Source organism: Saccostrea echinata, unplaced genomic scaffold (assembly GCF_033153115.1).
Source record: "Saccostrea echinata isolate AGI-Se365-2 ecotype Australia unplaced genomic scaffold, CSIRO_AGI_Sech_v1 ptg000004l, whole genome shotgun sequence".
Taxonomy (NCBI): domain Eukaryota; kingdom Metazoa; phylum Mollusca; class Bivalvia; order Ostreida; family Ostreidae; genus Saccostrea; species Saccostrea echinata.
The window spans coordinates 5,420,243-5,436,744 of NW_026889753.1; the positions used below are offsets into that span (position 1 = coordinate 5,420,243).

Genomic DNA, 16,502 nt, shown 5'->3' on the forward strand with positions numbered 1-16,502 from the left:
AAAAATTTTGTATCAGCCCCACACAAATGAGATACAACACTATACTACACGCTACTTTAAAAACCAGGGAATATCTATCACCAGGGTGTGAACTGTGCAAGGTATGATGAGACAGGTACTTCATTAGGATGGAACAAGCATTTTATTAACGACTATAATGTAAACTGGACATTAATATTTTTTCTCTTTTAAACTATATGAAACAAGAAAAATACATGCACACGTGTATCGCTTAAAATAAATTGGCAAATCAATGAAATCACACAAATTTGCATACAAATACATAAGGGACCTAATATTGTTTGTTGAATATTTATATGACTGTATTTTATAATGAAGTGAGAGAACACTTCACAGTCATATATGAATGGTAATTTATACCCCTGAATTAACTCTTAAATCACAGGTTCCTCTTTTTCTGCCTCCTTTAACATTTCCAAATTGTTTGGTCCATTACCATTACCAAGTTCATGGTTTGTGATGAAGTTCCAAAAGTAATCTGCTCCAATAAGGATTTTTATTTCAAATGAATGATAACTTGGAATGAGATATTGTTAGTTTCAACTGACGCATATGTGATATTTGTTTTACACCTGCTAAGTGGGTTTGAATCGGAAATCTGAAAACCTGGAAACAACAAGTACATATCAGTATGTGTTGATTTCCTTCTACGATGATGGTCAGTTGAACCAGTGAGAGTATTTTTCTTGGAAGACACTGATGAGGGATCAAGGTTGAAAAGAGAGTATAAATGTTATGCCCAGATTCAAGGCGAAATGGCCATTATGGGTTGTGCATGGGGTGACTTTGTTGTGTGGACAGCAGCCAGGCAGAGCAACTGTATTATAGAGCAAATTTATTTTGATTCAGATTTCTGTTCTTGGATGATGCCTAAACTTGTAGAGTTTTTTGCTTCACACGTATCATTTTCATACCATAAAATGTAACTGTTCTTCAATTAAGAAATTAGGTATCATTTTAAACATTTATAGGAATATAAATATGGGTTGGTCCAATCCCAAAAAGTCCAAAATGTGTTATGGAAGATTTGATCATATACCAACCCATATAAATGTTTATCTAGAAATATTTACATTTCCAAATATTTTTCCTTCAGATTCTTTGCTAATTAGAAAAAGTTCATGTTCTCATGAACTACCGTGGGATGAGTAAGAATATTTCCATTGTGATGTGATTGAAGTCAAATAGTGCAAACTTTTTTTTCAAAAATGATCGTTGAATGATAAAAATATGCGGCATGTCATCAGAAAAATAATGTAAATATAAGATATAAATTTAATTTTTGAGAATTCATGAGGTATGTGAACTACAACGCTGATAATAACGCTAACGCGCTTCATGAAATATGCAGACATAAAGCGTCGTAGTTCATGTATCTCATGAATTCTCAAAAAATTAAATTCATATCTTAAATATGTCCATATGGTTATGATGTCACTGTGTAATTACATTGATTGTTTATGACTTAAAATGTTTTTTTATACAGGTTTGCCATTGAGAGGTTGACCAGACTACATTTTTTGTTTCAACGGGGCGTTCGGTATTGAACGCTCATATTCGGAATGTTTCGGGCATACTCATTTACGTAATACAAACTTTTCATTATAGACTATTGATTAGCTATATAATAAAATTGATTATTTACAGTACATTTAAATGGTGTTATCCTTATCTACATGGGACTGAGTAAAACATCAAGAGTATAGTGTATTTGAGATATAAGGGATAAAATATTCATAAATGTTTGGGACTTCTAAATCACTTGAAAGAAACTATTCCCACTCTGAAAGTCTTGGTGCAGCACTTAATACAAATAATAACATACCCATTTTCCTCTTACCTTTGCAGTAGGAATGTAAAAATAAAAAAAAGCCCAGACTTTTCTTCTCTCGCTCCTGCTCTCTCTATAATGACACTTGAAATTCCTAGAAATAATACAGCAAAAAGCATTGTATGGTTAAGTTAAATTCAATAAATGTAAACCATTTAATTTTCTTGTTTGGTGAAATGGTTTGGGATGTGCCACATTTATTTCTCATTTTTTTTAATATAGTTTTGTTCAAAGGGTTCATTTTTTTTAAATTCATCTTATCATTTTGTCTCATTGAAGAAATTTAGAACCTTCTGTAAATTTCTTCTGGCTTATTTCTCTTCTCTCTCTGGATTAACTCTCTTCATTTTGTACTAAAAAATAGTTGGAGCATAATCCACATCTTCCGGGTCATCACTGTGCCATCCACTCACAAAATGCTCTGAGTATACACAGGTGTGTTCAATGGGCACAAAATCATCTCTGTTTATTGTCTTTATCCAAGCACGACATTTTCGACCATCTTTGGGAAATCTATAACAAATACATGAATATTTAAAGAAAAACATAAAGATCGGCTAAGAGCTAGACTGGGAGTGCATTTGTCACTCTAAGCTAAATAGCAGAGGAATAAATAAAACAACAGTTTTTAAGATATTGTCGTCACACAATATTGGTATCATTTACATGTATAAACTAAACAGATATACATTAATATATGAAAATAAGAAATTTTGATGCTTATATATTACATTTCTTTGTCCACTTGTAAGTACCATCACTACAATGAGATAGTATACTATACAGTTAAATACACAATTATATGCATGTATGTGGATGTTTTACATTAAATAACTGTTAACTTTCTTAATAAATTTACTCTCTTCTTATGAAATGACACAATTGTTTTTTTTTGTGTGTGGCATAATGAATACAAAAACCATATAAAACAATGTATACTTGTATTCATATTGGTTGTTAATACACAAGGAAATAGGGGCCTACCACGATTCAATCTTGATTTTGGAAAATTTAAAAAGATATTTGAAAGACTTACCTGAAAAAGTGTAGACCTCTCTGTTTTCCTTTCGTATCATCACGATTTGAACATTTGACAACACAGCAAGAGCGTACCATACTGAGCGGAGGGATATTGGACATTTCAGAACGATTGGGTGACCCCTATACTAAAAGATTCTGAGGATATTACATGGACTCCTCTTTTGTTTGATCTGTGTGCCACTAAGTTTCATATTGTAATATCTGTAATTGCGAATATGGCATTAACAGGCAGCAGGGATAAATACGTACCAGTTATATGTGAGTGTCGGATATATCCAAACAAATACCCGCTAACAGATACTCCCCATCTGACGTTCATACGAATGAAATATAAAAAAAAGTACATGAAATATGAAGATAACGAACAGTATTCGATCTCGAAAGTCCAATGAAACGATACAAATTTGGAGCAGAGCAAATACGGACCTCAAAATTTAGAGGTGGGATCAGGTATGCTGTTGCAGGTAAAAGACTTAATACTTTCAGATTAGATTTAAAGTCTATTTTTTATCTAACATCTTTTATTCATAAAATTGAAGAAGATCCTTTTTGAATAACGAAAATCATCATGCTTGTAGTCAATATTTTTAAATAAGAAATCACTGTTAATTACTCAAGCAACAAAAATATTAAGTTGCATCAATCGGTTTATGCACAGTACTAGCTGCTTTGGATAAAATACTTGGAAACAAGGAGAAAAAAACAGAATCAAAACCGTTTGGAGATAGATAACATCTCCAAAGAAGTAAAAGAATACCTAAAGCAAATGGAAAAGAAGCAGTGTAAACTTATCTGTGAAAACGAGGACCTGCATGAAAGCCTGCAAAAAGTTGAGATAAACAGTAACAAACTGTTGGAGGAAAAGGAAAAATCAAAATCTCAGAAACAAGTGGATGAGGTCACAGCACTTCAGGAAAATGTAGAGTTGTTGACAATGAAAAAAAAAATGAGAAAAACAGAAATTGCAACTAGAAAACAAAATAAAATCTTTTAGGGCAAAGATAAAAAGATGGCTCAACAGAGTAATGAAATTAAAAATCAAAGTAAAAAAAATGAAAGATCAAGGAGAACGAATTTCAAACTTAGAGCACAGAATTGGCAGAAATGGCACTTCTAGCAGCACTCGACATGTCGATGTAAAAATTGGTTCGTCAGAGTCTGTCAAATCTGTAATTCACAAATAAGGACTTTTTTCTTCAAAATTCGAAATAGTCACTCTTAACCATTGGTTTGATTTAGCTGATGCTATCGAGTATTGTCTTTTCAGTTTGTTATAATATGGAACAAATAAGTCTTTAAAATACATTATTTCATGAATTTCGTACAGTTGAAAGCATGTCAACTGTTAATTATAAAATAAATTCAGATTACCTCTCTTGCATCTTCTACCGCATAATGTTTTGCGTGTAATAATTCCAAGACCAAACTTTGCTTTTGTTCATTTACCGACAAATATTTTCAAAATTCAAAAATATAATAAGCCACATAGCGAACACAAGAAAGCCGCAGTCATTTAACATCAAATTATAAAACAAATAAAATGAGAAGATTCATTGCTTATTACCTTGTTTTCATACTTTGACAAGTGTAAGTCTTTTTAATGCCAATTAAAATCTTACTGATGAGGATAACTTGCGCAGTTTTCCATATAAGTTGCTTAAGAGTTCCTTAATCGTTGTCTCTTAAGGATTGAAAAAGGTCTTGGAGTACCGAGTGAAAAAAGAGTGTATCAATAGAAAGTTATTTTCATTGCTAGATCGATGAGTTGATGTAGGGAATATTCGTCCGCCATCTATTTTCTCAGGAATTAACAGTTCTTTCATGGTGTGTATATCCCTTTTATGAGGTCGATCATTGATAAATCGACTTGATGTTTACAATATTGATGTAGATTTTTTCTTAAAAATGATTTGAATGATTTGTTAATGATATTAATTATAATAAACAAATTTACAAAATTCTGTATATTTCACCAGTATATTTTTACCACATCTGGTCATTTGCCAATGTTTAATTATCAAAGTATGATTAATAATTAATAAATAATATAACCATTTTTTAAAACTAATTTCATGTATTCTAAATCTTGGACTAATTTAAATTCAAAAATGTCATTATTTTAGATGAAAAATTTAGGAGACCTCATACAAATACAATGTTTAAGAAATTTATACATATAAACTTATTTATGCTACTTTAAGAATTTATTTTTCATATGCAAAAATTTGACTGGTTGTTGTTCAGAACGTAGGTGCGATTCATTTTTGTTATGGATATTTTGAAGTAATTTTCCAAGTGGGTTTAAATATTGCAGAATCTTGTGTTACTATAAATACGACATGTAGAATTGGTTCAACTTTGCCTTTTTTCCTCCACGTTAGACCAATCTATTAAAAACAAGAAACCCATGGACCACATCTCACACCTGCGCATTTGGTTAGAAAAAAGCAGAAATCAGTTAAGTATAATTAAAAGTTTAAATATACAAGAAGCCCATGGGGCACATCACTCACCTGAGCACTTTGGCTAGGAAAATACACAAATCAGTTCAGTATTCAAAAGTTTACATGGGGGGGGATTGAATTTTAAACTACCTGACGATGCTTCCGTATCAATATAAAAAATCACTTTGCTGTTCTTGAACAGAAGATTTTTATAGATTTTTTTTCTTATATATTCCTTCGTAAAAATTTGATCCCCCCTGTGGCACCTCCCAATCCCCCGGGGATCATCATTTGTACAAACTTCAAACTTCACTACCTAAGGATGCATATCAATATGACTAAACATGGCTTGGCTGTTCTTAAGAAGATGTTTTCAATATATTCCTATGTAAAACTTTGATTCCTCATTGAGGCCCCACCCTACCCCTGGGGGTCATCATTTGAACAAAGTTGAATCTACACTACCTTAGGATGCTTCCATGTAAACATGACTAATCATGGCCTCTCTGTTCTTTGGAAGAAGATTTTTTTCTATATATATTCCTTTGAACTTTGATGGTCCATAATGCCTCCACCCTTCCCCTGGGGTCTTGATTTGAACAAACTCGAATCTTTAATACCTGGGGATGCCTCCATTTGAATATGACCAATCATGGCTTTGCTGTTCTTGAGAAGTAGATTTTTAAAGATTTTTCATATGTATTCTTACGTAGAACTTTGATCTCCCATTGAGGCTCAACCCAACCCTCGGGCTTGATGATTTAAAGAAACTTTTATCCACACTACCAGAGAATGATTCCACATAAGTTTAATATTTTCTAGCCCAGTGGTTCTTAAGAAGAAGATTTTTAAAATATGACATTAATTTTTCACTAAATCAAAGTTATCTCCCCTTAAAAGAAGGCGTGGCCCTTCATTTGACTAAACTTGCGTCCTCTTTACCTAACAATACTCTGTGGTTGACATTGGTTGAAACTAGCTCAATGGTTCTCGAGAAGAAATCGAAAATTTGAAAAGTTTTTAGACAGACGGACGGACAAATTTTTAACAAAAAAGCTCACTTGAGCCTTCGGCTCAGATGAGCTAAAAAAAAATCAATCATACACAGTTGATCTTAGTTATCTCGAACATGGAGATCTCGAATACCATTTATATATCGAAGTGAGTTTGAAGTTCCAATAACCTTTTCTTTTTGTATTTTAACCTCAATATCTTGAATCCTCGGATATGTAGGAGTTTTTTCTCAGTCCCATCGAGTTTTAGAAAACGAGGTTTGACTGAAAAATATAAAATATTCCGAACGCCCTTGTTGGAATTCCTTGGTGTTTATCTCTCCCAACTAATAAGTTATGCAAGAGCATCTTCTGAAAACTATCAATTCTTCAACAGAGACAGGCAACTGATATATAGGTTGTAGTTACAAGGCTTCACCAATCTCGTTTAAATTCAGTGTTCTGCAAATTATGTGGTCGGCAAAATGACTTTGTTTGCAAATACAACCTATCGTTGGGTCGTATTTTGACTGACATGTTTCATCATTATTTTAACAGTAATTTTGCCTTCGGGAAACTTCCCTTACCTGACCAATACAGAGGGCTCACGGTTGATGTGATCAGTTGAAAGGGGGATGTTTACTCCTCATAGGCAACCGATCCACCTCAGGTGTTTCCAGGGGTAAGTGTCTTGCCCTGTTCACAGGATTTATGAGTATGAGAAATTGTCCTTACCTTTCCATAAGAATCTATACCTGTTCCTCAAATAAAATGTGTCTTCTGTACACCAAACTACAACTGAACAAACATTTAATCATTTAACAGCGTTCAAAATTATCTCCCTTCAAATGATTTTGAATATCTTTATTGTTGAACTGAATGATATACATGCACACGAAAGGTTTAAAAGACAAGGTTATAATGACAGACATTTTTATCTACAAAACGGCAACAAAAATCTTTCTGTTGACAAGGAAGAAAAAGTACTGAAAGAGGAATATTGGATTTAATGTTCAATATATTCATCAATAATATTGGATTTTTTTTATCTGTTTAATTCATTGAACACAAGAAATAACAATCACCGCTATTTAATACAGACGCATGCATGCCGGACAAGATCAAGGATTAAGACTTTTACAATATTAGATCGAACAATTCTGGCAGGTTGGGAATTTTGATAACAGAATTAAGCTCATTTGGCTTACAAATATTTTCATTTTTTGAATTATTTGTCTAAATCAAAGCTTTACGATGTTTTGATATACAGTATAATCATGATACTGGTTAAAATTGTTTAAACTGTTTATGGTTTCAAAATATAATCGAGGAAAATTTATGTCCAAATGAGATATCCTTTTTTGAAGCTTTTAAGAAACATTCATGGAGAGGAGTGCACAGGAAGCGGTTCCAAGAGTTATTGTCCATACAAGAAACAACTTTCAATTGCGATTCGTTCTGGATAAAATATTTAATATGTACAAAGACAGACAGTATGTCAGGAAGAAAAGTGTCATTGAACTTGGTACATCGCTCATGGCGAATGGTGTTCTCAATATAGAACCATTAGAGTGGGAGCTACTTAAAAGCAAATCTAAGATAGAAATTTTCTCGAAATTACTCAACGACTCATCCAGTGTTCACCATACATTTAAAACCAGAGATGTGTGTATGGAATGGGTTAATGGCATAAGCCCTCCAGGTAGGTGTGCAAGATTCTGAAGAAAATACCCTTACAAAAAATATTAAAGTTAACTATAACTATTATAGAGATAACTTTGACACTATGAAAACTATAGTTAACTATAATGATTACTTTGACACTTTGATTTACATTAATGATAAGGATGAAAACTTTGATTTACAATAGTGATAACTATGACACTATAGTAACAAGCATTCTGAGAGTATTGCATTAGCAATACTAGTCCCCTACCGACAAGTGTAATCTGGTTCCCGTTAAGAATTAAAAATGCCATAATTCCGTCAAAAATTAATGAAGCGGGACGAAATGCATGTCGTAGTAATCAAAGTTTTCATAGTTACATGTATCACTATAGTGTCATAGTGATCACTATAGTTATCAAAGTTTTCATAGTTATCACTATAGTGTCATAGTGATCACTACAGTTATCAAAGTTTTCAAAGTTAACACTTTGATTACTATAGTGATCACTATGACACTATAGTGATTATTTTGAAAACTTTGATTACTATAGTGATCACTATGACACTATAGTGATTATTTTGAAAACTTTGATTACTATAGTGATCACTATGACACTATAGTGATAACTATGAAAACTTTGATTACTATAGTGATCATTATGACACTATAGTGATAACTATGAAAACTTTGATTACTATAGTGATCACTATGACACTATAGTGATAATTATGAAAACTTTGATTACTAAAGTGATCACTATGACACTATAGTGATAACTATAAAAACTTTGATTACTATAGTGATCACTATGACACTATAGTGATAACTATGAAAACTTTGATTACTATAGTGATCACTATGACACTATAGTGATAACTATGAAAACTTTGATAACTATAGTGATCACTATGACACTATAGTGATAACTATGAAAACTTTGATTACTATAGTGATCACTATGACACTATAGTGATAACTATAAAAACTTTGATTACTATAGTGATCACTATGACACTATAGTGATAACTATAAAAACTTTGATTACTATAGTGATCACTATGACACTATAGTGATAACTATAAAAACTTTGATTACTATAGTGATCACTATGACACTATAGTGATAACTATAAAAACTTTGATTACTATAGTGATCACTATGACACTATAGTGATAACTATAAAAACTTTGATTACTATAGTGATCACTATGACACTAAAGTGATTATTTTGAAAACTTTGATTTACTATAGTGATCACTATGACACTATAGTGATAACTATAAAAACTTTTATTACTATAGTGATCACTATGACACTATAGTGATTATTTTGAAAACTTTGATTTACTATAGTGATCACTATGAAAACTTTGATTTACTATGATTATGAATTTAATATACATTATATGGATGTTTATAAGATGATAAAATTATGCATCTTATTTTGTGTGCTTAATGCTGTTTATGTAATGTGATTTACTTATTAAAAAGAACGTTAAATAAAAGACAAACAATATTCATTTTAGAAATGTTTAGCCATTAGCAGTCATTGAAAAACATGAGGTTCCAAAAAGAATCACTAAAATTTAAAATAAACTGTACTGCATGTAAAAAAAATATATATGAAAGAGGTAATTTATAACACTGAACATATACAAGTATTCTAATATTTCAGATTATATGAACTGTCTCGAGAAAGAGATTGAATTTGTGTTTACAAGTCTTTGTGATAAAAAGTCATCGTACCGTGTGTCCGAAAAATGGTGTCAGGAAAATAACTTAAAAACGGAGGATAACCCAGAAGTTTTAGAAAGGATTTGTAAGCCAATGCGCTTGACGGACAAAAATTCCTTGATTACAGATTTACAACATGAATTGCAACAGGCAAGTACAACTTATATAATTGTGAACCAAAAGAAGTTTCTTTACTAAATTTAATCTGTAGATTTTCAACAATTTGATTGCACTTAAATTAAGAAGGAAACCCTTATACATCGCAACATAAGTAGATAAATGTAAATTATTTAGAGAGCAAAGGAAGACCTGTATTTGAGATCTAAGGAAGACTGGATGACAGCGCTAACTACACTTAAAGATCCTAGGGATATCACATGGAATCCTCTTTTATTTGATCTGTGTGCCACCAAGTACAATATTGCAGTTTCTGTAATAGCAAATATGACATTACCAGGCAGCAGAGATAAACTACCAGTTATATGTGAGTGTCGGATATATCCTAAGAGGGACATGCAAAAAGATATCTCCCATGTCACATTCATAAGAAAGAATTATGAAAAGTACATATATGTTGTTGCAGGTAATTGCCTTAAAAATTTCTATTGGACTTAAAATAGTTTTTCATTAAAATTTGACCAGGACAGTTCTCAAAAAACAAAAATAAAAAAAAACATTTTGCTAGGCAAATTACGCATGTAGCGATTAATCAGACATGCAGAAAAAATATTTATATAGAGATCTATTGTTTCCAAATCGAGAACCTTTTAGAATGTGGACACAATTATCATGCTACATTTACATATTATTAGGGGTGTTAACGAATTTTCGAACATTAAAATATTCATTCGATGAGTTAATATTCGAATATGAATTTAAGATTCGAATATTCGGTGTTTTTCAGATTTCCCAAAAAAGAGATAAATTTTAATTAAAACAGTGCTGGAATTATCCCCGTTTTATTTACCAGCGATCTCCTGATTTCTTTCACTACTTTCTTATATTCTTATAGATCTTCTAAATTATTTCATTCTAAGTAAGGTATAAAAGAAACACACAAGATTATTGATGTATAATACAAAAATTACTTTCAATAGTTTAATATGATCGGATCTAGAATCGAGGACAACAAAATGTAACCCTTCTTGAATGTCTAAGAGACACGAAGAGTAAAGTTATGAAAATAAATTTTATGATCATTGAATTACATCTTTGATAGAATCAGCCTGTAATATTGTAAAGGGCTCAATTTCAGAATAATGCATCAATTACTTGGTTATCTCGAGTTGAATATATTCCTGAATTTTAAATCATTATCGAGAAATTAATGACCTAGGAAAAATGTCTATGGAATTGTTTGTTTATATTTTCAAAACATTGTATGAAATATATGGAGATAACGAACAGTATTCAAGCTCAGACGTCCATTAAACAATACAACATAAGAGCAGAGCAAACACGGACATCCAAAACATCAGATATCAAAGATTATATTATATCTCTTATTAAGCAGATAATTGTAATTAATTGCGTGTATTTAAGTCGAAAAAGTAAACGACAATCCTGCCCATTGGTTAGACGACTGGTTCGTCAGTTTGACCTTGTATAGATATCAATTGTTAAAATTATATTTCGATTGTATACACTTAGATCAATTATTTCTTTTAAACACTGACAAATATCAAATACAGTATTCCTTATTGTATACCTAAAATTAAAGTCTACCTCCAATTTTACTTCCATATACCGACGCAAAAAACCTGCCATGAGAGTATGATGATGATGTACATTTTTAAATAAACCAGATTTTATTTATTTATCGAATATTCGAATATATTCGAATACTTTCATTGAATATTCGAATATGAATTATTGACAAAATTGACATCCCTACATATTATAAATGAGTGCATATTCATGCAATTAACTGTCATCATTTTTTAAACAGAAGTTGCACCAGTTGGTTTATGTAGCATATTAGATATTTTGGATAAAACTCTTGGTACCAAGGAGACAAAACTAAAGGAGGGCCATTTGGAAATAGATCTACACTTCAAGGAAATAAAGGAATTCCTACTGCAAGTGGATACGAGGCAGTGTAAACTTATCTTTGAAAATGAAGACCTACATGAAAGCTTGCAAAAAATTGAGATAAACAATAACAAATTATTCGAGGAAAGGGAAGGCCTCTTGCTTCAACTGAAATCGAAATCTCAGAAACAAGTGGATGAGGTCACAGCACTCCAGGAAAATGTAGAGTTATTGACACGGGAAAATGAAAAATTGAGGCATAATAATAAAAGATTAATTACACAGAATACCAACCTCAAATCTACATTAGAAATGTATAAGAAACAGACTGAAGAACAAGAAAGGAAAATAAAAGAACAAAATCACAAAATAGCACAGCAAGATGAAAAACTAAGAGAGCAAGGCAAAAAAATAGCGCAACAGAGTGATGAAATCAAAAATCAAAGTAAAAGAATTAAAGGTCAAGAAGAACGAATTTCAAACTTGGAGCACAAAATTGGCAGAAATGGCAGTTCTAGCAGCACTCGACATATTGATGTAAAAAGTGAATCGTCAGGGTCTGTTAAATCTGTAACTCATAAATAGTGCCTTTCTTTTTCAAAATTTGAAATGATGACTCTTAATTATTGACAATATAAACAAGAATATTTGATGTTACGAAGGCTTGCTAATTTTGTTAGTTCAAAATAACGCATGTTGTCACAATCTCTCCTGCATAATGTTTGTTTTTATTTTAAGACCGATATATCTAATCCTGTTCATCAACAAAATTCTCAAATATAATAAAATACACAGTTGAGGGGGGAAATGTCACATGCTCATCTTCATTATCATTTTTTTCATGGATTAAAATGACTTAGTGCTGCACAACTTTTTCTTCAAACATATGAAACCAAAGTACGAACAAGTATCAGTCATTTTGTCATATTCTTTCAAGTTTCATAAAGTGGTATCAATTTCCCTTCTTTTGCAAGAAATATTAACCGAGTATTGTAAAGCTTTTCCGGTACCAATTTCCATACTCTAGATGTGCATTTCGACAAACTATGTCTCTTCAGTGATGCTCATGTCGAAACGTTGAAAAGCCAAAGACTGGAGCCAAATACGTCGAAAGATCACAGCTATGCATGAGGGAGATAATCCTTAATTTTTAATAAATTTCTAACTTTACCAAAGCAATTAAATATATATCCGTATTTTCAAGCTAAAACCAAAGTACTTAGCTACTGGGCTGTGTAGAGACCCTCGAAGACTAACAGTCCACCAGCACAGGCCTCAACCCAGGGGTCATAATGTAAATCATATACGGTACCAATTTTGTGCACACCAGATGCGCATTTATAATCTGACTTAAACTATAGGTATAATATAATGAGAAATATTTCCGTCCATCAGAAGGCTATCTAAAAAAAATAAAGGAAAGGGTTCTGATGGCACCTTAGAGGAAATCGATTAAATATGGGATTCTAGACGTCAATATGAAACATAGGAAAACTCACTGAATGGTAGAATTTTACACTGTACAATTATTATACTGAAGGAAGTAGAAATTCTCGATGAGGGAAAAATATACTCTTTTTTACGAAATCCAGTGAAAATATAACTCGAGTTACCTCTCTTTACATTCGACACTGCAGACTTAAAACGGACAGACTTGATTTAAACAGGGTACACCTTACCTTCCTTAATCAAGTGCAGGTGTGTAGACCTTTGGTGTGCTATCGGTGTACACTTTCCTAAATGAAAGGTGCAGTACAGAATCCAATATGGCGGAGAACGGTACGCGTGCAAAGGACTATATTCTGTAGTGGCCAGTATCTGCCCCCAAAATAAAACTTTGATGGAGAAATCTTTAATTATGTTCTAAACCAGGTGGATATTTGCAGACTTCAAAGCATTAAATATTTTTATCAACTATGACATCATTAGTTAGATATGACGTCAATAAAATGACGTAAATTCCAAATTGCAATGATTTTGAGAGAAAATAGCGTATTTTACGTCGGTATTTTGATTGGAAATTATCGAGCGCAGGTCTGCTCAGACTAGATCTTTTGATATAATGTGTAGAATGATAATATCAATGAAATATGTGAATATGATACCTGAGCAAGCTTGCGCTCTATAAATACTATAGTCAAAATTGAACAAACTCTGTGCATTTTAGCCTCTATTTTAAAAATAACGGAAATCCAAATAGTTTGTGACGTCACAGAGACAAGAAAAGCCAACTAATTTTTCCAATTTCATAATATATTGTCTTAATTTGGATTATTTTATACAATATATGCACTTTTTCTCATTTCAAGAGATTTTCAAAATTTGACTATTATGGGGGCAGGAATACGCCCTTACCATATATAGTTCTTTGACAAACGATTTAATGTAATATACTGTAGATTCCTAAATATACGCAAGGAATAAATTATCGCGTAATTACGCGAGAAGCACAACTCGCGAAATAAAATTACTCGCTTTTATTTTTATGGTGCTTTAATGTATGTAAAATCTCTAGATAAATCACCCATTCGCGAATTACTTTTCTCGCGATTTGACGCACGTTAGCCATTTCGCGATATTAAGTACTCGCGTAAAATAAGGAATCTACAGTATTCAAGTTGCACATTGAAATGATTTTTTTAAAAATTATTTCAAATAATTTAGTCAATTATTAACTCCTTTTTTAAAAATTTCTTTATCAGCCCCACACAGACGAGATACAAAACTACACTACACACTACTTAAGAAACCATCGAATATTATAGGGTTGGACCGGTGCAAAGTACGATGGGACGGGTAATTTTTAGGGTATTCATAGGATTGGACAAGCATTTTATTTATAGCAGTAATGTAGATTGGACATTCATACTTTTGCTTTTTAAAACTTTGAAACAACAAATACATTACATGTGTATCGCTTAAAATGAATTGGCAAATAAAATCATACAAATATGTATGCAAATACCTAACTAAGAACCCTTATATTAATTATTGAATATTTATTTGACTTTATTTTAAGAGAGAAAACTTCATATTCATGTATGAATAGTAATTTATAACCCTGAATAAAACTCAAATCACAGGTGCCTTCTGTCCCCTTTAACATTTCCAAATTTTCGTGTCCATAGCCACGTACTACATAGTACATGATGAAGTCCCAGTAATAATCTGCTCAAATAAGGATTTCTATTTAAAATGACGATCTCTTGGATTGATATATGCAAGTTTCAGCCGACGCATATGTGGAAGTTGTTTTACTCCTACTGAGTGCGTTTGGATCGGAACACCAATCTGGTAACAGCAAGTACATATTATTATGTGTTGATGGGATGTTCAGTTGAACCAGTGACGTATATAAGTTTTTCGTCACTGGTTGATCATGAACTCTGTCTAAATGAAGCACTTTGGATTTATTGGATCCAAATCCTGCAACGTTAAGCACTTCTTTTCCAGTAATCTCAAGCTGGAGTTGAGATGCCTACTTCTGGTTGATAAAAGATTATTGTGATCCCTCATCAACATGATGTTTTTTGAAATTCTTTTCCACTCGCGGACTCTACCTCTGTCACAGCTGTCTTTAGTAGAACTTGAGAAGATCTGGATGAAGTAGAATGTAGACTAACAACGCTTTATGAGGTTATTGATACCTTGGCATTCCATATGTCGTTGTCTGTGTACTTCTACTGCATGCTCAGGACTGGACATCGTGTACACATATACTAGTGTAGTGATGTCGATTACATTTTGTACATGTTTTCTTGGGTTTGCAATCTGCCAAGACAATTAAATCATAGCTTGTTCTTCTTGATTTTCTCCAGTTTTATATTGTGATCTAGATTACAGTTTAATACACTGTAGTTTTCATTGCAAAAAAGTACACATTTTTTTTTCTCCATTTCGCTTCCTTTTTGCTGTACAAAGCTTGATGACCTTTTCCGTGCGTTGGTTCTGGTTATAATACTTGAGGTGATATTTGGTTCACTGTAAACAATATTGATCAGATCATTCATCTAATACACCGATATTTCCTTTTTGACTGATTTGCAGAGTGTATGTGCGTATATTCCAGTGATCATCTTCATTTTGACGAGTAATTTCTCGGAGGAATTCTTGTGGGAGTTTCTTCAAGATGACAGTAAGAGCAAGGATGAGTATATGTCCGGGTATGAACCAAGCGACTCAAGATTGCGCATATATGTCTCTATTTTGTTGATGTATACTCTTTAGTATACATTCTACATGTAACATTATATGGATATTATATGGAGATGGAAGATCCATCAGCTTCTGCATGTACACATTTGCATTTCAATACCTGTAATATCAACTTATTTGTCAGTAGTCTGTCTCGTTTTAAAATTTGAACGTACTCAAAATATGTTTTAGCATACCAAATCAGTGATGAGACATCAACATGATACATGTATGCAGGTGATATTGAAATATTACTATTGAAAGTTTTAGATGATAGTTGGCCATTTTCGTCTAAGGTCAATAAAACATTCATTTTATTATTACATGGATGATTTACTGACCATCGATGAAAATGGCTAACTACATAACTACAAATACGTGTATATATGAAAAAGATGTGGCTGACTCTGTGGTGCCTTTTATGTAGAGTTTACTGGGATACATAGAGTTAACAGATGATAGTTGTTCATTGATTGATAAAACGTCGTCGATATATTGAAATGCTGAATTGAAAGCCAAAGTAAGAAGACTAAGAACTTTCTTCTT

General features: G+C 32.1%; 1 protein-coding gene across 1 annotated transcript; it reads right to left on the bottom strand.

Annotated features, from left to right (window-relative positions):
* Window positions 1-2,161: 2,161 nt before the first annotated feature.
* Window positions 2,162-2,968, bottom strand: LOC133179419 (THAP domain-containing protein 3-like). Its single transcript, XM_061314180.1, has 2 exons — window positions 2,889-2,968; window positions 2,162-2,365 (listed from the first exon to the last, which is right to left on the bottom strand). The coding sequence occupies exons 1-2, from the start codon at window positions 2,966-2,968 to the stop codon at window positions 2,206-2,208; spliced, it is 240 nt and encodes a 79-aa protein (XP_061170164.1). The 3' UTR covers window positions 2,162-2,205.
* Window positions 2,969-16,502: the final 13,534 nt, after the last annotated feature.

Coding starts and splice junctions, on each gene's coding strand:
- LOC133179419 (XM_061314180.1), bottom strand. CDS start 2,968: ATGGTACGCTCTTGCTGTGTTGTCAAATGTTCAAATCGTGATGATACG. Junction 2,366..2,888: donor AGAGGTCTACACTTTTTCAG/GTAAGTCTTTCA, acceptor TATTTGTTATAG/ATTTCCCAAAGATGGTCGAA.